At 49.4% G+C, this 25,242-nt stretch overlaps 1 protein-coding gene across 1 annotated transcript; it reads right to left on the bottom strand.

Moving 5' to 3' along the window:
• Positions 1 to 5,987: 5,987 nt before the first annotated feature.
• On the bottom strand, positions 5,988 to 23,054 carry LOC133362065 (neurofascin-like; the record flags this gene model as incomplete). The annotated part of the gene is made up of 9 exons (XM_061581031.1): positions 23,020 to 23,054; positions 20,698 to 20,924; positions 18,430 to 18,552; positions 13,418 to 13,582; positions 9,087 to 9,198; positions 8,010 to 8,194; positions 7,524 to 7,658; positions 6,825 to 6,968; positions 5,988 to 6,268 (listed from the first exon to the last, which is right to left on the bottom strand). Coding segments are annotated over exons 1-9 (1,407 nt in total), but the record flags the coding sequence as incomplete, so codon positions are not given.
• Positions 23,055 to 25,242: the final 2,188 nt, after the last annotated feature.

Below are 25,242 nucleotides of genomic sequence, written 5' to 3'. Positions count from 1 at the left end.
ACGTGAAGAACCAGTGGCATCTACATCTACAGAACGTGATGAATCAGTGCATCTACATCTACAGAAGGTGAAGAATCAGTGGCATCTACATCTACAGAACGTGAAGAATCAGTGGCATCTACATCTACAGAACGTGAAGAACCAGTGGCATCTACATCTACAGAACGTGAAGAATCGGTGGCATCTACATCTACAGAACGTGAAGAACCAGTGGCATCTACATCTGCAGAACGTGAAGAACCAGTGGCATCTACATCTACAGAACGTGAAGAACTGGTGACATCTACATCTGTAGAACGTGAAGAACGAGAGGCATCTACAGAACGTGAAGAACTGGTGACATCTACATCTGTAGAACGTGAAGAACGAGAGGCATCTACAGAACGTGAAGAACTGGTGGCATCTACATCTGCAGAACGTGAAGAACCAGTGGCATCTACACCTGTAGAACGTGAAGAATCAGTGGCATCTACAGAACGTGAAGAACCGGTGACATCTACATCTACAGAACGTGAAGAATCAGAGACACATACATCTGCAGAATGTGAAGAACCAGTGGCATCTACATCTGCAGAACGTGAAGAACCAGTGGCATCTACATCTGCAGAACATTAAGAACCAGTGGCATCTACATCTACAGAACGTGAAGAACTGGTGACATCTACATCTACCGAACGTGAAGAACCAGTGGCATCTACATCTCCAGAACGTGAAGAACCAGTGGCATCTACATCTGCAGAACGTGAAGACCAGTGGCATCTACATCTGCAGAACGTGAAGAACGAGAGGCATCTACATCTCCAGAACGTGAAGAACAGTGGCATCTACATCTGCAGAACGTGAAGAACTGGTGACATCTACATCTGCAGAACGTGAAAAACCAGTGGCATCTACATTCTGCAGAACGTGAAGAACCAGTGGCATCTACATCTACAGAACGTGAAGGAACAGTGGCATCTACAGAACGTGAAGAACCAGTGGCATCTACATCTGTAGAACGTGAAGAACGAGAGGCATCTACATCTGCAGAACGTGAAGAACGAGAGGCATCTACATCTGCAGAACGTGAAGAACCAGTGGCATCTACATCTGCAGAACGTGAAGAACGAGAGGCATCTACATCTGCAGAACGTGAAGAACGAGAGGCATCTACATCTGCAGAACGTGAAGAACGAGAGGCATCTACATCTGCAGAACGTGAAGAACGAGAGGCATCTACATCTGCAGAACGTGAAGAACGAGAGGCATCTACATCTGCAGAACGTGAAGAACAAGAGGCATCTACATCTGCAGAACGTGAAGAACGAGAGGCATCTACATCAAAAGAACGTGAAGAACCAGTGGCATCTACATCTACAGAACGTGAAGAACTGTGGCATCTACATCTGGCAGAACGTGAAGAACCAGTGGTATCTACGTCTGCAGAACGTGAAGAACCAGTGACATCTACATCTACAGAACATTAAGAACCAGTGGCATCTACATCTGCAGAACGTGAAGAACCAGTGACATCTACATCTACAGAACATTAAGAACCAGTGGCATCTACGTCTGCAGAACGTGAAGAAGCAGTGACATCTACATCTACAGAACATTAAGAACCAGTGGCATCTACATCTACAGAACGTGAAGAACGAGAGGCATCTACATCTACAGAACGTGAAGAACCGGTGACATCTACATCTACAGAACGTGAAGAATCAGAGACACATACATCTGCAGAATGTGAAGAACCAGTGGCATCTACATCTGCAGAACCGTGAAGAACCAGTGGCATCTACATCTGCAGAACATTAAGAACCAGTGGCATCTACATCTACAGAACGTGAAGAACTGGTGACATCTACATCTACAGAACGTGAAGAACCAGTGGCATCTACATCTCCAGAACGTGAAGAACCAGTGGCATCTACATCTGCAGAACGTGAAGAACCAGTGGCATCTACATCTGCAGAACGTGAAGAACGGAGGCATCTACATCTCCAGAACGTGAAGAACCAGTGGCATCTACATCTACAGAACGTGAAGAACCAGTGGCATCTACATCTGCAGAACGTGAAGAACTGGTGACATCTACATCTGCAGAACGTGAAGAACCAGTGGCATCTACATCTGCAGAACGTGAAGAACCAGTGGCATCTACATCTGCAGAACGTGAAGAACGAGAGGCATCTACAGTCTGCAGAACGTGAAGAACGAGAGGCATCTACATCTGCAGAACGTGAAGAACGAGAGGCATCTACATCTGCAGAACGTGAAGAACGAGAGGCATCTACATCTGCAGAACGTGAAGAACGAGAGGCATCTACATCTGCAGAACGTGAAGAACGAGAGGCATCTACATCTGCAGAACGTGAAGAACGAGAGGCATCTACATCAAAAGAACGTGAAGAACCAGTGGCATCTACATCTACAGAACGTGAAGAACTGGTGGCATCTACATCTGCAGAACGTGAAGAACCAGTGGTATCTACGTCTGCAGAACGTGAAGAACCAGTGACATCTACATCTACAGAACATTAAGAACCAGTGCATCTACATCTGCAGAACGTGAAGAACCAGTGACATCTACATCTACAGAACATTAAGAACCAGTGGCATCTACGTCTGCAGAACGTGAAGAAGCAGTGACATCTACATCTACAGAACATTAAGAACCAGTGGCATCTACATCTACAGAACGTGAAGAACGAGAGGCATCTACATCTACAGAACGTGAAGAACTGGTGACATCTACATCTACAGAACGTGAAGAACTGGTGGCATCTACATCTGCAGAACGTGAAGAACCAGTGGCATCTACACCTGTAGAACGTGAAGAATCAGTGGCATCTACATCTACAGAACGTGAAGAACCGGTGACATCTACATCTACAGAACGTGAAAGAATCAGAGACACATACATCTGCAGAATGTGAAGAACCAGTGGCATCTACATCTGCAGAACGTGAAGAACCAGTGGCATCTACATCTGCAGAACATTAAGAACCAGTGCATCTACATCTACAGAACGTGAAGAACTGGTGACATCTACATCTACAGAACGTGAAGAACCAGTGGCATCTACATCTCCAGAACGTGAAGAACCAGTGGCATCTACATCTGCAGAACGTGAAGAACCAGTGGCATCTACATCTGCAGAACGTGAAGAACGAGAGGCATCTACATCTCCAGAACGTGAAGAACCAGTGGCATCTACATCTGCAGAACGTGAAGAACTGGTGACATCTACATCTGCAGAACGTGAAGAACTGGTGACATCTACATCTGCAGAACGTGAAGAACCAGTGGCATCTACATCTGCAGAACGTGAAGAACCAGTGGCATCTACATCTGACAGAACGTGAAGAACCATGGCATCTACATCTACAGAACGTGAAGAACCAGTGGCATCTACATCTGCAGAAACGTGAAGAACGAGAGGCATCTACATCTGCAGAACGTGAAGAACCAGTAGAACGTGAAGAACGAGAGGCATCTACATCTGCAGAATGTGAATAACGGAGAGGCATCTACATCTGCAGAACGTGAAGACAGAGAGGCATCTACATCTGCAGAACGTGAAGAACGAGAGGCATCTACATCTGCAGAACGTGAAGAACGAGAGCATCTACATCTGCAGAACGTGAAGAACGAAGTCATCTACATCTGGCGGCAAACGTGAAGAACGGAGGGCATCTACATCAAAAGAACGTGAAGAACCAGTGGCATCTACATCTACAGAACGTGAAGAACTGGTGGCATCTACATCTGCAGAACGTGAAGAACCAGTGGCATCTACGTCTGCAGAACGTGAAGAACCAGTGACATCTACTCTACAGAACATTAAGAACCAGTGGCATCTACATCTGCAGAACGTGAAGAACCAGTGACATCTACATCTACAGAACATTAAGAACCAGTGGCATCTACGTCTGCAGAACGTGAAGAACTAGTGACATCTACAGACATTAAGAACCAGTGGCATCTACATCTACAGAACGTGAAGAACGAGAGGCATCTACATCTACAGAACGTGAAGAACCAGTGGCATCTACATCTACAGAACATGAAGAACCAGTGGCATCTACATCTGCAGAACGTGAAGAACCAGTGGCATCTACATCTGCAGAACGTGAAGAACGAGAGGCAGAGGAAAGTACAGCAGCCGGGGACGTTATAGGTCGCCCATGCCACAACCAATGACCTTTGATCTCCATAAAAGAACTGGCCCAGATATATTTTACTGCAGTGCTGACCCCGTGGGATTGGTTTGTCTTTCATAATTAGCGGCCACGATCCATCTACTGATTAAATGAACCCCCCGCCGGAGACTCCACAACCATCGCCATCTTTTGCACAATGATTCGTCTGCCTCTATTTCAGCTGTTGGGTAAATAAAAAACATTGTGGACTTTTCCCACGAATTTTTACTTCCAATTGTGTAGGAAATGCCATGCAAAACCTCAGGGAGAGAGACACGCAAACTACAAACACACAGCCATCGTCGGGATTCAACCCACAAACTCCTGTGTAACAGTTTAACACGTAGGCTTTCGCGACCAATGTTATTCATAATCAACGTTTTTGGGTTTAGATCGCGTTATTTATAAATGTGTCATAACCCTCCACCACCCGAGCACGGCCAATAAGTAAAAAAGTGTCACGTTGACAAAAGACAAATAGTTCACTGCTTTAGCCCACCGGTGTGTTGAAGCCACAACATTTACAATTTGAGTACGACGTTTTCTGTGGTAATTTTGTTCAACATCTACAACCAGACTGCTTAGAGACCTGGGAATTAAGGGCCAGAGCCAGCGTTCGGCAATCAGAGCTGTATCGGAGGCGGCAGAAGGCAGCAGTCAGTGGCTCTGGATGAAGAGGAAAGACCCCAGCTGGGCCCCAAAGTGAGAGGGCCAGGAGGTATGCAGTCAACAATGCTTGACTCAGGGAGGAGGACGCCCCTGCCATGCATAGTCCCATGGGATGTTGGCTATCAACAACAAGGCAACTCCTATGACTAATTGGGAATGGGACGCAAGCGTAGGATTGATCACCCTGTCGCTGGCCGCCTTTGGGGAGGGTGTATAGTATGAAAGGCCGAAACACCCTAGGACCCAAAGGTTCACTACTGACGATGCGCTCCCCAAATTTCACCAGGCTCACTGTTCATGAACTCTTGGAAGTGCTTGCACAAAGGATAATAACATCTCATCCTGTGTTCTTTGGAATCATAATTGCATCCAGCATCATCGGGCAATTCGCCAGAATGTGTAACAGGCGAGGCAGTTCACATTTCGGCGTCACTGCGGTCACGGCAGAAGGGGGGAGAGGGACTCACCAGCGTTGGCACTTCCGACGCCGGCTGGCGGCGTGCGTGGTGATGGTGTGCTCATGCCGTCGTAGCGGTGACGCGTACTTGTGGTGGTGGTATCGGTGGCGTTGCTGCGGTGTTTGCGGCGACGGTTATAGTGGTGGTGGCGGCAGTGGTGGTGGCAGTGGTGGCGGCATTGGTGGCGGCAGTGGTGGTGGCAGCAGTGGTGGTGGTGGCATTGGTGGTGGTGGGTGGTGGCGGCGGTGGTGGTGGCGGCAGTGGTGGTGGTGGTGGCGGCAGTGGCAGCGGTGGTGGTGGCATTGGTGGTGGTGGCAGCGGCGGTGGTGGTGGTGTTGGCGGCGGCATTGGTGGTGGTGGCAGTGGTGGTGGTGGCGGCAGTGGTGGTGGTGGTGTCGGCGGTGATGGTGGCGGCGGTGGTGGTGGTGTGGGCGGTGGTGGTGTCGGCGGTGGTGGCGCTGGTGGTGGCATTGGTGGCGGCAGTGGTGGTGGCGGCAGTGGTGATGGTTTCGGCAGTGGTGGTGGTGTCGGCGGTGGTGGTGGCGGCAGTGGTTGTGGTGTGGGCAGTGGTGGTGGCGGCAGTGGTGGCAGCATTGGTGGTGGCGGCAGTGGTGGTGGTGTGAGCAGTGGTGGTGTGAGCAGTGGTGGTGGCGGCAGTGGTGGTGGTGGTTTCGGCAGTGGTGGTTTCGGCAGTGGTGGTGGTGTCGGTGGTGGTGGTGGCGGCAGTGGTTGTGGTGTGGGCGGTGGTGGTGGCGGCAGTGGTGGCGGCATTGGTGGTGGCAGTGGTGGTGGTGTGGGCGGTGGTGGTGGCGGCATTGGTGGCGGCAGTGGTGGTGGTGGTGGCGCCCCAGAGGCCACTGCTGCTGCCGTCCGGCGTGGTGCTGGGCCACGCCAGCTCACCGCGTGGCACCGCTCCCGGCTCCGAGCTGCTGCCAGCGACTGTGGGGAGCGGTTTACCTAAGGGGGGGGGGGGGGGGAAGATAGCGAGTGAGGAGACAGAGCCGAATGACAAGGGAATGCCCTTTTAGCCCCCCTCTATCTGGCCAAACAAAATCTGTTGAGGCAAGCGGTGGCTGGGCACGCGGTGGCTGGGCACGCGGTGGCTGGGCACGCGGTGGCTGGGCATGCGGTGGCTGGGTATGCGGTGACTGGGCACGCGGTGGCTGGCATGCGGTGAATGGGCACGTGGTGGCTGGGCACGCGGTGGCTGGGCATGCGGTGGCTGGGCATGCGGGCTACATGACCCAGCCAACACAGCCTGCAGGAGGAGCTCCCTGATGGGACTTTGTCCAGTTCTTTCAAGTATTTGTGAGCTCTTCACACAATCCGGCTTGGTGAAACCCGGATGGATCATCGGCAAGACAGCCTCAAGGTTTCTAACTGGCAAAGATGTTCCATTAACGGAATGGACGTTTCGCAAGCGAGAGAAGGGAGGGCACGAACGTGGTCAAGAAGACCGCTGCTGGATTGGAGGGGGCCGGCCTGGCCCCCCTCCCGCCCCCCCCCCGCTCACCCAGCACTTGAACGATGACGTTGGCTAGGATGGTGCCGTGCCGGTTGGAGCTTTCACACTGGTACATGGCGGTGTATCCCTTGTGCAGCCCCCTGAGCGTCAGGAAGTCGCCGTCCACGCTTCGCCAGGGCACAGCGGGGGCCTCTGCTCCACCGCACAACGACACGACACTCGGCACGGTTTGGTGCGGCCTTGGCACGATTTGGAAGAATGGCAAAGTTAGTTACGACTCGGCATTATTTGGCATCGTGAATTTTTCACAATTTGGCTTAACACCATTGGAACCTCATTTGCCAGTAGAAAAATATGATAATTGTTTTTTTACCCTTCTATCTGGCAACAAAACTGACACCTTTTTACAAGGAGTCATGTTTGCATTGACCACAATACCTGCAGTCGTAATGCAAACAAAAAACATAACTCTGATAATGTATGCACTGTCCTTGAAGTTGATTGGTCCACACCCAAGACAGCTTTCCTTAGAGCCTAGTCTCACATGGGTTGTGCGCCTTTTGGCGTCATCTGGTCAAACTTGGCATTATTTGGCATCGTGAATTTTTCACAATTTGGCTTAATTCGGTATGCTCTGTGATTGGTTGACTGAGCTGCGAGCATGGCCCTGTGATTGGCTGTGAGCGAGCGAGCCAAGTCAGCGAGCGGGAGGTCGGCCGCTCCCCGTTCACAGCCCCGGCGTCTCACCGTCGATCGGGACGCCGTTGATGAACCATCGGGCGACCGGTTTAGGGATTCCGTTGGCGAGGCACGCGAGCTTCACGGAGTCCCACGGGGCGTAGACATGCTTCACTCGCCCCGGAGCGATCCAGTAAGGCTTGGCTGTCGCGGCCGAGAAAACAAGGAGGGGAGGAGGGTGGTGGTGGTGGAGGAAATTTGCCACACGTGGAAACACCAAGACAAAAATGCCCCACGCAGCCTGTAACAGTAGGGACAGGTTCTGTTAGCGAGTAGCAGCACCTCTGGTGGCACACGAGGGGGTGGGTGGCCAGCACCACGCCCGGCCGCCTTTGTCTCTCCAGCAGCGAAGTTTACCGCTACACACACTGCACCGGGGTACTCGTTTGAGGCCGAGCCAACCTAGGGGAGGCCTCAGGAGCGGTTGAGATAATCGCCGCCAGGACCCGCTAACCGCCGTTCCACCGCTCCTCCCTCCGTCGCCCCGAGAGGCACCTTCCACGGTGACGGTGACGGTGTGCAGAGCTTGGCCCTCGCTGTTGCCGGCACGGCACTGGTAGACACCGGCGTCGCCCAACGATGCGTGCCGAATCACCAGCATCCGGTTGAAGTCGCCGAAGGTGACGTGGTCTTGTGGGAGCTCCCCGCTCACCTTGACCCAGCTCACCCGCGGTGTGGGGCTACGCGCACGCACGTGTATTGTTCAGTAGCGTCGTGTATCAGGCCTCGGCAAGGTAAGGTAATTGTACCATTTTTACCGGGTAAAAGGGTAAAGGTGTCGGCATGCCAAGGGGTAAGGGTAAAGGGTAGGGTAAAAAGTAGGCTCGTTGCTTTTTACCTTGTACCTTACCTGCTAAAGGGTAAAAGGTAAGGGTAGAGTGATTGTATTGTGGTAAGGTAAAAGGTAGGGTAAAGGTAGGCTCGTTGTTTTTACACTTTCACCTTGTACCTTGCCGAGGCCTATCGTGTATAGTATCTGGTGTATAGTGGAGTGACTTAAAGCGTTCGTGACTGCAGGAATTCACATTCTTTGGCTCTTTCGGGAAAGCCATGTAGATAGACAATAATACAAATATCACGACGTTGCGATCGCAACACGAGCAATCGTCATCAGAGCCGCTGAGGGAGGTTCATCAACGGCTGCCTCAGCAGCTCTCCCGCAATTTTGCTTCACCTGATGACGATTGCTCGTGTTGCGATTGAAACGTCGTAATATTTTTTTATAATTTTTCTCTCTACGTGGTTTTACCGGAAGACCCAAAGAATATAGTGTAGTGTATAGTATAGTGTAGTGTATAGTGTAGTGTATAGTGTAGTGTATAGTGTAGTGTATAGTGTGTAGTGTATAGTGTATAGTAGTATAGTGTATAGTAGTATAGTGTATAGTAGTATAGTGTATAGTGTAGTGTATAGTAGTATAGTGTATAGTGTAGTGTAGTGTATAGTGTAGTGTAGTGTATAGTGTAGTGTATAGTGTAGTGTATAGTAGTATAGTGTATAGTAGTATAGTGTATAGTGTAGTGTATAGTGTAGTGTATAGTGTAGTGTATAGTGTATAGTGCATGTACTTACAGCCCTTGTACGATGCACACCAGCAGCAGTGCGTCTCCCCGAAGCACCAGCTTGCTGCTCGTGTCACCCGCAGGCTCCACAATCAGCGGACGACTCGCGGTACTCTTTGGGTCTTTCGGTAAAGTCACGTAGGTGAAGAATAACAAAAAAAAATTAAATGACGACGTTTAGATTGCAACACAAGCAATCATCATCAGGTGTGACAACCACAGCGAGAACATTTTTACTGAAGTTGGAGAGATGCCGGAGTTAAGGGGTCCATGTAAGTCAGAGAGGACGGTGGGGGGGGGGAGGGAACAAGGGGAGGGGGAGCTTTGCGTGTGCGCTAGGGACTGGGACGTGAGACTGGGCAGGGCGGGGGGCTAGAAGTAAGAGGATGCGGTGCCTGGATGTGCGGGGGGGGGGGCAAAGCAGCGACACGATTGCAGCCAAAACAGATGATAGCGCTCAAAACAAAAGCCGCACTGCTAAACGCTGAGGATGCAATTAACTCGGTAAAAATGAACCCGTAAAAACAAAGTTTTTCACTCTAAATCCTTTATATGCGGCTAGAGTCCTCTCGTCCTCTGGCTTGAGATGGCTGCCACCTATGGGTCAGATGATTGTCTGCCACCATTAAGCAATTGGTAATTAAATATGTAAAAAAATAACCTAAACAGTGTAAAATTTTGGGAAAATTTTTTCACGAAAATAAATTGTCACGCACAACGAGTCTGTGTGCAAAATGTCAGCTCGATTGGATCACGGGAAGTGGGTTAAAAAACGACCGAAAGATTTGCACGGTCCTAAGCGTGCAAGCAAGTGAACTTAATATAAAGGATTTAAAAACAGACTACTACCCAGTAAATAAGATGGAACTATGAACAGTTACCTTTAACCTGGTTAATAACATCTTTCCAATGATTGCTCAATTTGTATCCATCCTCTCGCTTGAAGTTATGCTTATGTTTATATATCTGCATGGCTTCATGAACAAATGTTTGATGGTAGCCAGACGGCTTGCAGAGCACCTTTGTCTTGGAGAAAACAATATCACGAGAGCCCACAGCGTTGTAGCAATGGTCAGCAACGGCGGAGGAATTAGTTCTGCCGTGTCTCAGATCTGCCTTGTGCTCGCGGATACGGTCAGAGACATGACGTTTCATTTCCCCAATGTGACAATCACCACAGATGCAACTTAGTTTGTAGACTCCAGGGTATTGCAAGTCAGAAATGACATCCTTCACAGATGGGAATAGATCCCGGATTTTGTGTACTGTATTGAATCGGACCTGGATCTTGTGTTTAAGATTTTGGAAAACTTTTTGATAACGCCTGCTATGTTTGGTAACGTTATGGTTTTGATCGGCGTCTCAGGGGGTTGTTACTCCATGGTTGGAGAAACAGCTTTGCGAATAATGTGGTCCGAGTACCCATTCATCTTGAGGGCCTGGTGGTCGTGTTCCAATTCACTGGCGAGGTGGTGTTGGTCAGAAATGCAGTGGGCCCTATGGTGCAGTGTTTTGAGGAGGGAATTCTTCCGTGCCAGATGGTGGCGGGATTCAGGTTTCAGATAGGAATCTGTGTGGGTGGCTTTCCTGTAGACAGAATGTCCCAAAGAGCCATCTTCGATGGACGAGGTGTGTATATGCGTGCGGATTCATGTATGTGTATGAGTGTGTCTGTGTGGGAATGGGTAGATTTTAGCATAACAGTTAGCGCTACGCTGCGCTACGAACCTGGCGACCCGAGTTCAATTCGCGCTCACAGCCAACCCCGGTGACAGTTATCTGAACCGGTCCTGGGCCTCCCCTAGGTCGACTCCGCCTTAAATGAGTACCTGGTGCGGTGTGTAGTAAACATCGCCACCAGGGAGACAAAGGTGGCCAGGCGTGGTGTTGGCTACCCCCTTGTGTGCAGTGCTGGCCTTTATCGGTGCTCGCTAACAGCACTTGCCCCAAAAGTCTGTTAAGGCTATATGGGGACTCTTTGTTAAATCTGGAAAAAACATCCCTGCCTCCTCGTTGGTGCCAGACGGTAACGCTGTGGTGAGCAGCCGTGCCGTGGGGGGAGGGCCAATCTCAATCGAACATTCCCCTCGTGTTTCGATTTAAAGCTTTCGTGACTGCAGGGATTCATCTTCTTGGTTCTTTCGGTAAAGTCATCACGAAGAAGGGAAGTAATAAAATAATGCAAATAAAACATAATAAAATAATTCTCACGACGTTTTGGCCACAATGCAAGCAGCTGTCCTCAGGTGAAGAAAGACGCTGTCTTTCCGACAGACCTGTTCTTCACCTGAGGACGGCTGCTTTCGTTGTGCCAGACTATGTGCACGTTGAAGCCATGTGAAGTGTCGAACGATCGCTGGTAGGTGGTCACTGGGCAGACCCAGCAGGTGCCACGGTCGACTGACTGAGATGACTGGTCAATGCACCACCTGTGCCAACTTGCTGTGCTTTCACCATCCGGCGCTTCGCTCGTTGTGAGCGTCGCTCCTCCGCCCTCCGTTGTTGCTGGAGGGCGACTGCCTCCTTCACGAGCCTTCTCCAGAGGCCAATCTTGACACCGCTGGTACCAGTCATTGGCAAGTCCACTCAGCTCCGCATCCTCCTGTACCACATCACTTCACCTCTTCTCTAGCCCATGCTGCACCCGTTTAGCCCCATCTATCCGGCTGAACAAAATCCGTTCAGGCATGCGGTGGCTGGGCATACAGGCTACATAACCCAGCCAATGCAGCCTTGCCTGCCAGAGCTCATCAATGGGACTTGGTCCAGATCATTTCAGGATTTGTGAGCTCCTCACGCAATCCAGTCTGGTTATCCCAGGATGGATCAAAGGCAGGCCAGCCTAAATGTTTCTAACCGGCAAAGATGTTTCATTTGGGGGGGGAGGGGGTCCACGTGTTGTAAGGATAGAGAAGGGAGGGCATGACTGTGGCCGAGAAGACCTGAAGCTTAGTGTGGAGCGACAGACCAGGAAGCTTCCACACAGCTAATTCCACCCAACGGATTCGGAGTGAGACTCTGCTGTCAAACCGAAGTCAGTCATGAGCACACTTACCAGGTATGGGAAAGTCTCCACTCTTTCCACAAACAGAAAGATCCCCCGTATTGCCTTAACAGATTGTTGGGGCAAGTGCTGTTAGCGCACACTTATGAAGGCCGGCACGGCACACGAGGGGGTGGGTAGCTAACGCCCAACTGCCTTTGTCCCCCTAGTGGCGATGTTTACACACCGCACCAGGTACTCATTTGAGGCCGAGTCGACCTGGGGGAGGCCCAGGACCGGTTCAGATAATCGTCACCGGTGTGTTGGCTGTGAGTGGGAATTTAACTTTATCGCGCTCCCCACAACCACACACACACACGCACGCACACACACGCACACACACACGCGCACACACACATACACACACACATACACACACATACACACACACATATACACACACACATACACACACACACATACAACAACAACAACCGCCATTCGCCACTAAGTCACCACGACGCTTGTGCCAGGCCATGTGCACCTTGAGGCCACATACACACACACACATACACACACATACATACACACACACACATACACACACACCACACAACAACAACAACCGCCATTCGCCACTAAGTGGCGGTGACGTCACCACGACGCTTGTGCCAGGCCAAGTGCACCTTCAGGCCACGTGAAGTGTCGAACGCCCGCTGGCAGGAGGTCACGGGGCAGACCCAGCAGGTGCCACGGGTCGACTGACCAAGATGACCGAGATGACTGGCTGATGCACCACCTGTGCCCCCTACTGTACCAACTTGCTGTGCTTTAGCCACCCGGCGCTCTGCTCGTTGTTGTGAGCGTCGCTCCTCCGCCCTCCGTTGTTGTTGTAGGGCGACTGCCTCCAACTGCTCAGTAGCGTCCTTCACGAGCCTCCTCCACTGAGGCCGATCTTGACACCGCTGGTACCAGTCATCGGCAAGTCCACTCAGCTCCACGTCCTCCTGTACCACATCACTCCATCTCTTCTCTAGCCCGTGCCGCGCCCGTTTAGCCCCCTCGATCCGGCCGAACAAAAGCTGTTTAGGCATGCGGTGGCTGGGCATGCGGGCTACATGACCCAGCCAACGCAGCCTCGCCTGCCGGAGGAGCTCACCGATGGGACTTTGCCCAGATCTTTCAAGGATTTGTGAGCTCCTCACATACACACACACACACATACACACACACACCACACACACATACACACACATACACACACACACACACCACACACACACATACACACACACACATACACACACACATACACACACACACACACCGCCGGCAATCGCCGCCGTGCCGCCACTCACTGGGTTGGACCGTCAGTGTGAGCGGCTGCTTCTGGATGGTCCCCGCGTGCGGGAAGTGAGCGTAGCACACGTAGTCGTCCCCGTCACTCAGCAGCACGTTGGCGAAGAACAAGTCCCCGTCCAGGCCCTGGGATACTCGCCCATTCAGCTGCACTCTCTCAATGGCTGCAGCGGCAGCGGCACCCCGGGGGTAAGGGGGACAAGGGGACAGGGGGGGATCAAGAGGATCAGAATCTTTATTTAGGACTGTGGAAGGAGGAATTCGATGCAGCTCTTTATCAAAGATGTAAACCACTAAATCGCTTCATCATCTTCTTGGTTCTTTCGGTAAAGTCGTCACGTAGAAGGGAAGTAATAAAATAATAAAAATAAAACAATAAAATAATTCTCACGACGTTTCGGCCACAACGCAAGCAGCCGTCCTCAGGTGAAAACCAGGTCTGTCGAGGCGACAGCGTCTGAATGAAACAGCACACGAGCTTGGAGCATGTATTTAAGCTGGGTTGGGAGGGGGGAAAGGGCGCCTTGACAAAAGAATATGCATATCAAGAGGCATTTAGCATATTTATGGGAAATGCAGGTATGTGATTAGTACTACTCATGCCCGTGCATTATGCAGGATTAGCAGCATCAAAGGGATGGGATAATGGGAAATGCAGGTATGTGATTAGTACTGCTTATGCCTTCATCATCATCCGCCATGCAAATCATGGAAGCAGCGGCAGATGTGGAGGATGCCTGCAAAAGTGGTGAAAATGTGTTCATCCAGAAGAGACACCGTACAACGGATAACGCCGCACTGCTTCCGGTCCACAAATAGGACGGAGACATCACGGCAATGATGCACTCTGCTTCGCTTGCCTGGCTTGCCCACCTCATTGTGAAATTGTAGTCATTGAGTCTGCATCTACATCAGCAGTTGTACAAAAGAGGACCTCCTGCGTACCAGGCGAGGTAGTCAACATCTCCTAGCCACCGTGATGATGATGAGAGAGACACGCAAACTCCAAATATACAGCAGCAGGCGTCAGGGTCGGGATGGAACCCACGACCTCCTGTAGACCAGGCGAGGTAGTTAACATCTCCTAGCCACCGTGATGATGATGAGAGAGAGAGACACGCAAACTCCAAATATACAGCAGCAGGCGTCAGGGTCGGGATGGAACCCACGACCTCCTGTATACCAAGCGAGGTAGTCAACATCTCCTAGCCACCATGATGATGATGAGAGAGAGAGACACGCAAACTCAAAATATACAGCAGCAGGCGCTAGGGGTTACCAAAAAGATTTCCAATATATTAAACAAACACAAGATCCAGGTTCGTTTAAACACAGTACACAAAATCCGTGATTTAATCCCATCTGTAAATGATTCCTGCCATGCAGTACCCTGGTGTCTACAAACCGAGTTGTGGTTGTGGCAGCAGTAACATTTGGGAAACGAAACGGCATGTCTCGGACCACGTTCGTGAACACAAGGCGGATCTGAAACACGGTAGGACAAATACATCTGCCGTTGCTGATCATTGTTTTAACGCTGTGGGCTCACGCAAAATTGATTTTTCCAAGACGGAGGTACTCTGCAAACCTACCGGCTACGTTCAGAGATTTGTTCATGAAGCCATCCAGATGTATCAACACAGACACAACTTCAGCCGAGAATATGGGTACAAACTGAGCAATCATTGGAAGGACGTTATTAACCAGGTAAAGTCTTAACTGACTGTGATGTTTCCATCCTACCTGCCTATGTCAGCTGTTATTACCGACTCTGTGTCTCTCTCTCTCTATGCCTCTCTCTTAGACCTCTCACATGTCCTTTGGATTGCACTCTCAGTTTCACATGCCCTTTGGAGTACACTCTCATGGTGCTAATCTCTCAACACTGCTGTTGTGCGCATATGAGGGCATGATACTCTTATGCGGCGACGGAAGCTCATTCATGCTAATCTCTCTCTCTCCCTAATCTCCCCCATCAAATTTCGATTTAAAGCTTTCGTGACTGCAGGGATTCATCTTCTTGGTTCTTTCGGTAAAGTCACGTAGAAGGGAAGTAATAAAATAATAAAAATAAAACATAATAAAACAATTCTCACGACGTTTCGGCCACAACGCAAGCAGCCGTCCTCAGGTGAAAACCAGGTCCGTCGAGGCGACAGAGTCTGAATGAAACAGCACACGGGCTTAGAGCATATATATAAGCTGGGCGCATTGACAAAGGAATTTGCATATCAACAGGAATTTAGCATATTTATGGGAAATGCAGGAATGTAATTAGTACTGCATATGCATGTGCATTATGCAGGATTAACAGCATCAAAGGGAGCTGCAGTTACTGCTGCTGCAGCAGTTGCTGCTGCTGCTGCACTTGCTGCTGCTGCTGCACTTGCTGCTGCTGCTGCACTTGCTGCTGCTGCAGTTGCTGCCTTATCCATTTTAATATAACACTATGTATTATTCTACCCACCCTAATGTGTATCATACTGCTATATGTTTACTGTACAATTACGACACCATACATTACTCTGCACACTGCACCATGCCAGTGAGTGGAACGCGGTCTGAAAGTCACCGTTAACGTGAACACAATCAGTTAAGATCCGAAATGGTTTATTACGTCCTTCCAATGATTGGAATGATTGGAAGGACGTAATAAACCATTTCGGATCTTAACTGATTGTGTTCACGTTAACGGTGACTTTCAGACCGCGTTCCACTCACTGGCATGGTGCAGTGTGCAGAGTAATGTATGGTGTCGTAATTGTACAGTAAACATATAGCAGTATGATACACATTAGGGTGGGTAGAATAATACATAGTGTTATATTAAAATGGATAAGGCAGCAACTGCAGCAGCAGCAAGTGCAGCAGCAGCAGCAAGTGCAGCAGCAGCAGCAAGTGCAGCAGCAGCAGCAAGTGCAGCAGCAGCAACTGCAGCAGCAGCAGTAACTGCAGCAGCAGCAGAAACTGCAGCAGCAGCAGCAACTGCTGCAGAAGCAGTAACTGCAGCTCCCTTTGATGCTGTTAATCCTGCATAATGCACATGCATATGCAGTACTAATTACATTCCTGCATTTCCCATAAATATGCTAAATTCCTGTTGATATGCAAATTCCTTTGTCAATGCGCCCAGCTTATATATATGCTCTAAGCCCGTGTGCTGTTTCATTCAGACTCTGTCGCCTCGACGGACCTGGTTTTCACCTGAGGACGGCTGCTTGCGTTGTGGCCGAAACGTCGTGAGAATTGTTTTATTATGTTTTATTTTTATTATTTTATTACTTCCCTTCTACGTGACTTTACCGAAAGAACCAAGAAGATGACTCCCCCATTAACACAACTGACGTGCTTGCGTCCGGGGGTGGAATTCCTTTCCAGCTCAGACCCCGCTTGCTTGCCCATCGCCACATATATAACCTCTTGTTGTAACAGCTCTCTCGCTGGTTCAGCAGTTCCACTGCCGGGTTATATTTTTTTCCGCCTGAGGATGACCGCTTGTGTTGCGATCGAAACGTCGTGATTCATTTTATTTTATACCCACGTGACTTTACCGCAAGAACAAAAGAGTAAAAAGATATATCAGCAGGCGTCGTCTGGGTCGGGATCGAACCCACAACTTCCTGTGCATCAGGCGAGGTAGTCAACATCTCACAGCCACCGTGATGATGATGAGAGAGAGACACGCAAACTACAAATATACAGCAGCAGGCGTCGTCTGGGTCGGGATCGAACCCACAACTTCCTGTGTATCAGGCGAGGTAGTCAACATCTCACAGCCACCGTGATGATGATGAGAGAGAGACACGCAAACTACAAATATACAGCAGCAGGCGTCGTCTGGGTCGGGATCGAACCCACAACTTCCTGTGCATCAGGCGAGGTAGTCAACATCTCACAGCCACCGTGATGATGATGAGAGAGAGACACGCAAACTACAAATATACAGCAGCAGGCGTCGTCTGGGTCGGGATCGAACCCACAACTTCCTGTGTATCAGGCGAGGTAGTCAACATCTCACAGCCACTGTGATGATGATGAGAGAGAGACACGCAAACTACAAATATACAGCAGCAGGCGTCGTCTGGGTCGGGATCGAACCCACAACTTCCTGTGTATCAGGCGAGGTAGTCAACATCTCACAGCCACCGTGATGATGATGAGAGAGAGACACGCAAACTACAAATATACAGCAGCAGGCGTCGTCTGGGTCGGGATCGAACCCACAACTTCCTGTGCATCAGGCGAGGTAGTCAACATCTCACAGCCACCGTGATGATGATGAGAGAGAGACACGCAAACTACAAATATACAGCAGCAGGCGTCGTCTGGGTCGGGATCGAACCCACAACTTCCTGTGTATCAGGCGAGGTAGTCAACATCTCACAGCCACCGTGATGATGATGAGAGAGAGACACGCAAACTACAAATATACAGCAGCAGGCGTCGTCTGGGTCGGGATCGAACCCACAACTTCCTGTGTATCAGGCGAGGTAGTCAACATCTCACAGCCACCGTGATGATGATGAGAGAGAGACACGCAAACTACAAATATACAGCAGCAGGCGTCGTCTGGGTCGGGATCGAACCCACAACTTCCTGTGTATCAGGCGAGGTAGTCAACATCTCACAGCCACCGTGATGATGATGAGAGAGAGACACGCAAACTACAAATATACAGCAGCAGGCGTCGTCTGGGTCGGGATCGAACCCACAACTTCCTGTGTATCAGGCGAGGTAGTCAACATCTCACAGCCACCGTGATGATGATGAGAGAGAGACACGCAAACTACAAATATACAGCAGCAGGCGTCGTCTGGGTCGGGATCGAACCCACAACTTCCTGTGCATCAGGCGAGGTAGTCAACATCTCACAGCCACCGTGATGATGATGAGAGAGAGACACGCAAACTACAAATATATATCAGCAGGCGTCGTCTGGGTCGGGATCGAACCCACAACTTCCTTGCATCAGGCGAGGTAGTCAACATCTCACAGCCACCGTGGTACTCACAGCCGTCCATCCAGAAGACGATGGGAGGAGGAAAGCCTTGGGGAGGGCGGCAGCGCAGCACGGCCGGCAGGCCCTCGGTGGCCATGACGGGTTCCAGCTGTTCACGGGGCCACAGGGGAGCACCTGCAGGACACAGACAAAACCACCCATGTAGCCTTAGACCTCGATTGGAAGTTTCCGTGACTGCAGGGATCCATACTCTTTGGTTCTTTCGGTAGAGTCACGTCGGTATATAATTAATAAAATCACGACGTTTCGGGCGCAACACACAAGCGTCCGTCACCAGGTGGGACAACCACAGCAAGAAACAATTGCTGAAGTGGGCAAAAGGGTTGCCGTGACAAGAGGCTATATAGGTGTTGAGTAGTTCCGACGGACGTACTCGGAGACGGAGGTAAGTTAGGGGCTTCCGCCAGGGTTTATTAAAGCTGTTACAATACACACGCAGCAGGGTGCACAACTCCCAGGGTTTATTAAAGCTTATCTATATTACACAGCAGGGTGCACAACTCCCAGGGGCTAGGGGGGTCCTACTCTAAGTGCGGGTCCCTGCCGGCGAGCTCCGGTCTCTCTCGTGTCGGATCAGGGACTCTGCCGACTCCACCGACTGGAGAGAGAAGCACCTCTACGGCTACCACCGGCTTCTCCCCAGACTCACCACTCGATCCCTCTGTCTACCCCTGGTCCCCTCTTCACCCTGCTTACTCGACCCGTTCCCACAGTGACCCCGCTCACGTCACGGGGTATCTCTTAAGTACCCCGGGAGACGTGACGTCATCGCACTGAACGGCACACCTGACGTCACGTCCCCATTTTACTCCTCTACATAGGTAAGAGACGGGGGAGGAGCCAAGGAGGAGAGACAGGGAGGGGTGGGGGGTAGGGGGAGTGGAGTGCCGCTAGAGGGATTAAGAAACGAGCAAGGAAATGCCGGGGGGGGGGGGGGGGGGGGGGAAGTGGGCGGGGCTGGGAGTGGGAAGCTGAAGAAACTGGAGATGCGGATATGAAGGCAACACCATGAAGCAGTGAAGGTTTGACCTGGTTAATAACATCCTTCCAATGATTGCTCAATTTGTATCCATCTTCCCGGTTGAAGTTATGTCTATGTTTAGATATCTGCATGGCTTCATGAACAAACCTTTGATCGTAGCCCGAAGGTTTTCAGAGTACCTTGGTCTCGGAAAAAACAATATCATGAGAGCCCACAGCGTTATAGCAATGGTCAGCCACGGCGGAGGAATTAGTTCTGCCGTGTTTCAGATCTGCCTTGTGCTCGCGAACACGGTCCGACACATGCCGTTTCATTTCCCAATGCAACAGCCACCACAGGTGCAACTTAGTTTGCAGACTCCAGGATAATGCATGTCAGGAATGACATCCTTCACCGATGGGATTAGATCACGGATGTTGTGTACTGTACTGAATCGGACCTGGATCTTGTGTTTGTTTAAGATCTTGGAAATATTTTTGGTAACGCCTGCTATGTATGGTAACGTGATGGTTTTGATCGGCATCTCAGGGGGTTGTTTCTCCATGGTTGGAGAAACAGCTTTGCGAATAATGCAGTCCGAGTACCCATTCATCTTGAGGGCCTGGTGGTCGTGTTCCAGCAGCCCTTTTGCCCACTTCACCAATTGTTTCTTGCTGTGGTTGTCCCACCTGGTGACGGTCGCTTGTGTTGGGCCCGAAACGTCGTGATTTATTTTATTTTATACCTACCTGACTTTACCGAAAGACCGTTGGGGTAAGTGCTGTCAGTGAGTAGTAGCACCTGTGAAGACAAAGATCCCCCCTTGTGTAGCCACCCCCTCCACTGCGTCACCGGGTGATCAGCACCACGCCCGGCCGCCTCTGTCTCCCCGGTGGCAAAGTTTACCGCACATCGCACCGGGGACTCGCTTGAGGCCGACTCAACCTTGGGGAGCCCCAGGGCCGGTTCAGTAACAGCAGTTGATTGCTGTACAATTACTACAGCCGGCAGAACGACCGCGCACTGTGTGTGTGGCGTAGCGCTTAGCGTTCTGTGTGTGTGAGTGGTGGCACAGTGGTTAGCGTTCTGTGTGTGTGTGAGTGGTGGCACAGTGGTTAGCGCTGTGTGTGTGGCACAGCAGTTAGCGTTCTGTGTGTGTGTGAGTGGTGGCACAGTGGTTAGCGCTGTGTGTGTGGCACAGTAGTTAGCGTTCTGTGTGTGTGAGTGGTGGCACAGTGGTTAGCGTTCTGTGTGGTAGTCCACGGTCCAAGAGTGGCGTCCCCCCCCCACCCACTTACGCGCCAGCCGCACGGTGATGTTTGGGGTTAGCGTTGTGCCGTCCTGGTTCTCCGCTGAGCAGCGGTAGACGCCCTCGTAGGCCTCTGCGGCTTCGCTGTCGGACTCCGCGGACGCCGCCACCACCGCCGCCATGTCCACGGTGAAGGTGCCCGAGCCATCTCCACGCCGCTTCACGTTAGGGTCGCCGTTCGGGTCAAAGCGCCGGCCGTCCTTACTCCACCGAAACCTCAAGCACAAGCGGGAGGGGGGGAGAGAGGGAGGGATGTGAGAGATGGAAGGAGGAGAGGGAGGGAGGGGTGGGGAGGAGAGGAGAGGGTGTTGTATATACAGTGAGGGGAAAACAGTATTTGATCCCCTGCTGATTTTGTACGTTTGCCACACTGACAAAGAAATGATCAGTCTATAATTTTAGTGGTAGGTTTATTTGAACAGTAAGAGACAGAATAACGACAACAAATCCAGAAAAACGCATGTCAAAAATGTTATAAATTGATGTGCATTTTAATGAGGGAAATAAGATTTTTTTTATTGTTTATTTTCGTTTCTCTTAATACAACGGTTAAAAGTTCAAAATTGAGCGACGTAGATTAAGTCGACATCATAGTCTGCCAACACACTCACCCAGATTAAAAACTACACTGCAGTCACATTGGTGGCCTTGATTGATTAATTACCTCACATTGTTTCTTGTTGTATCTTGCTATCTACGTGACTTTACCAAAAACCAAGGAATATGAATTCTAGCAGTCAAGAAAGCTGAAGTGAAATTTTAGTTAGATCTCTCGCCTCAGGACATCAAAATATAACTCGAGTAAAACAGCACAAATCCCTGGATGCTAAATCACAAATCTTGGATAAACACAAACCAAATAATAATTATGAATCTTAACTTTGGAGCTATCGTGTGTTGACCGACTCTCTGTGTCGTTTTACATAACATTTCGATACTTTGCTAGGTTATTTAATTTTAGTGTGTCTCTTTCTCCCCCTAAGCCTGCTCACTCCTTTTTGTTATACTCATTGACATGTAAATTTCGTCTCTAACCCCCTCCCTCTCGCTGCCTCCGCCCCCCTCTGTCTATTTAAGGCCACCCCACAGAGACGATCACCCCTCTCTGTACCTGTGTTGCCCGCTCTGTGTATCTTGGTGATATCTGTCTGCTTATATGTCTGTCTATAATTTTTTCTGGTTAGATTTTATGTCGCTATTTCATTATACCTGATGATGATTGCTTGTGTTGCAATCGAAACGTCGTATGCTATTATTTAATTTATTATTTTTTCTTTATACGTGACTTTACCGAAAGAACCAAAGAATAATAATTATGAAGTATTCGACCAAGAGTCAACCACAAGGATAAACAAGGCGGAACAGGTCCATCACCCATAACCAAGATAAAATGTATCCCATAGAGAGAGAGAGAGAGCCTCTGTGAACACTGCTGCAGACATACCTTGAGTCACTTACAGAATCAGAACTACACAAGCGGTACGGTATCAAGCCATGAGAGGTCAAATAATCTTCTTGGTTCTTTCGGTAAAGTCACGTAGAAGGAAAATAATAAAATAATAATAAAACATAATAAAATAATAAACATGAAACATAATAAAATAATAAAAATAAAACATAATAAAATAATAAATATTAAACATAATAAAATAATAATAAAACATAATAAAATAATAAACATAAAACATAATAAAATAATACAAATAAAACATAATAACATTTCGATGTAAAGCTTTCGTGACTGCAGGGATTCATCTTCTTGGTTCTTTCGGTAAAGTCACGTAGAAGGGAAATAATAAAATAATAAAAAATAATAAAAATAAAACATAATAAAATAATTCTCACGACGTTTCGGCCACAACGCATAAGTACATAAATTTGCATACTTTCGGTTAATTCGACATTTTAACATTTTCATTTAATTTTTATTATTTTTTCTTCGAGATTTGAAGCTTTCGTGACTGCAAGGATTCATACTCTTAGTTTTTTCGGTAAAGTCACGTAGGTAAAAAAAAGTGAAATTAAAATTAATAAAAATAAAAGAATAAAAATCACGGTCACAGCAAATTATCTGTATCAAGATATATCTGTATCACTTGATACAGATATATTTTGCTGTGACCGTTTCACCTGAAGACGGAAGCTTGTGTTGCCTCCGAAACGTCGTGATTCTTGTTCCTTTATTTTTATTAATTTTATTTCATTTTTTACCTACGTGACTTTACCGAAAAAACTAAGAGTATTTTATTATTTTATACAAATTTCAAAACCCGACATATACAACAACAAGGGAGGTGGGGAGGTAGCGTACTTGGGCGTTGGGTTGCCATGAGCCTCACACTCCATGACGATCTCGCCCTGCGGGTCCACTACGTAATCCTCCGGCGAATACCGGGTGATGAACGGAGGGCGAGTACCTGCCAGAGATTGATGGGTTAACAAAGCTGTGGCTGCAGCAGTGGCAATAGCAGATTCACACCAACACAGCCAATTCGCGCGGCTTAACGATTTTCAATCAACATGCTAATCTCTCACTAACATGCCAATTTGCACCTGGCAGCCCTTTGATTGGTGGAATACCAACCGCTGTCGGGTTTGCTGCCCACCACTTGCATTGCCATTGGCTGCTGATATTTGGGCGAAGCCCATTTGAAACCCTTACAAAGAGTTTGCCTTGGAAGCTAACCCTCCTTATCCTGAAGACGACCGCTTGTGTTGCGATAGAAACGTCGTAAAATTTCGATTTAAAGCTTTCGTGACTGCAGGAATTCAGCTTCTTGGTTCTTTCGGTAAAGTCACGTAGAAGGGAAATAATAAAATAATAAAAATAAAACAATTAAATAATTCTCACGACGTTTCGGCCACAACACAAGCAGCCGTCCTCAGGTGTAGAACAGGTCTGTCGAGAAGACATTCAGACTCTGTCTTCTCGACAGACCTGTTCTACACCTGAGGACGGCTGCTTGCGTTGTGGAAACGTCGTGAGAATTATTTTATTATGTTTTATGTTTATTATTTTATTATTTCCATTCTACGTGACTTTACCGAAAGAACCAAGAAGATGAAACGTCGTAGTTTAAGTTTTTTGCTATTTTCTTTGAACCTATCTACGCGACTTTACCGAAAACCCCAAAGAATATGAATTCCTGCAGTCACGAAAGCTTCAAGTCAAGATTTAGTTGATAGTCTTTAGTGGACGATTTGGTGGGTGTAGCGTTGAGAGGGGGCATCGTCTCAAGGGGGGTAGCGGTGCAGTTTGCTACTCACGGTCACGGGGCAGGGCGTCGAGGTGGTCACCCAGCACAGCCAACAACAACGACGCCAGAAGAAGGGCGGTGATGAGGAAGGCCTCCATCAGCGGGGGGGGGGGGGGACAGATGGTCAGACTGGGGGCTTCCTTCACTTGGCTAGGAGGAGGGCGTAGAAGGGAGGGAGCAGAGTAGGAGGGGGAGCAGGAGGAATTAGAAGCATTTAAACTGCAAGAGGATGAATCCGAAGCGCTATAAAGCTCTTTTTCACACATGTCCAGCTGGGACACTGGGTCAGAACATGACAACAAACACAATACAAAAACACGGTGTGAGTGCAGAGTACAGTAAGAGTAAACAAATCACTTTACAAATATTTACATATATATTAAAGGCAAAGTTGTGAATATTATGTGTCTGTTCAAAATGTTTAGCGTATTTCCCGACATGCAACGAACTGGAAATTTGCCATGTGGGTACTTTACTTTCCAGACTGTACACCATGCACACATTATTAAAAATACACTTTTGGGGGGGGGGGGGGGAGCTCAATAATGCAGAGATTTTTTTGCACAGCAAGTGAACTGTGACGTCACATCTGTCACGTGACCCACGCGTGTGCAGTGTAGTGGTCAGCGCTACGCCGCGCTACGAACCCGGCGACCCGAGTTCGATTCCCGCTCACGGCCACCAGCGATGACGATTATTTAAACCGGTCCTGGGCCTCCCCTAGGTCGACTCAGCCTCAAACGAGTAACTGGTGCGGTGTGTGAACATTGCCACTGGGGAGACAAAGGCGGCCGGGCGTGGTGAATCCAAGTCCCGGGCAAAGCCGGGGGAAGTCCAGCTAGTATACTAATAAATCTAGCCAATGTTTGATGTTGCAGTATAGACAAAACACGGCACTCTAAACGCATTCTTCTAAATGCTGAGGGAAAAACCGGAGGACCCGGAGTAAATTCCATGTGACCACGGGGAGTGAGGCACGTCAACTCCAGATATACAGCAGGTAGTGTCAGTCGGTATCAAACCCACCACCTCCAGTACACCAGGTGACAACCGTGCCAGGTTACACATTCCTGCTGCGGAGGGAGCTGGTAGGAACGTTGGGTTGCTCGCTCAATGGCCTGCAGGGTCAATGGCCAGGGCAATGTGGTGTATTCCGCAAATGTGCCCGACTGTGAGGGCGGGCACAAGCCGGCGTGAGTAGGTTAAACGTTGAGTTTTATAAGGGCACCACGGGGTGACCAGCCCGTCCCCACCCAGCCCCACCCAGCCCCTCCCCA

Source organism: Lethenteron reissneri, unplaced genomic scaffold, assembly GCF_015708825.2.
Source record: "Lethenteron reissneri isolate LAM-NWPU_2019-01 unplaced genomic scaffold, ASM1570882v1 scaffold_1355, whole genome shotgun sequence".
Lineage (NCBI taxonomy): Eukaryota > Metazoa > Chordata > Hyperoartia > Petromyzontiformes > Petromyzontidae > Lethenteron > Lethenteron reissneri.
This window is presented reverse-complemented; position numbering and strand designations above follow the sequence as displayed.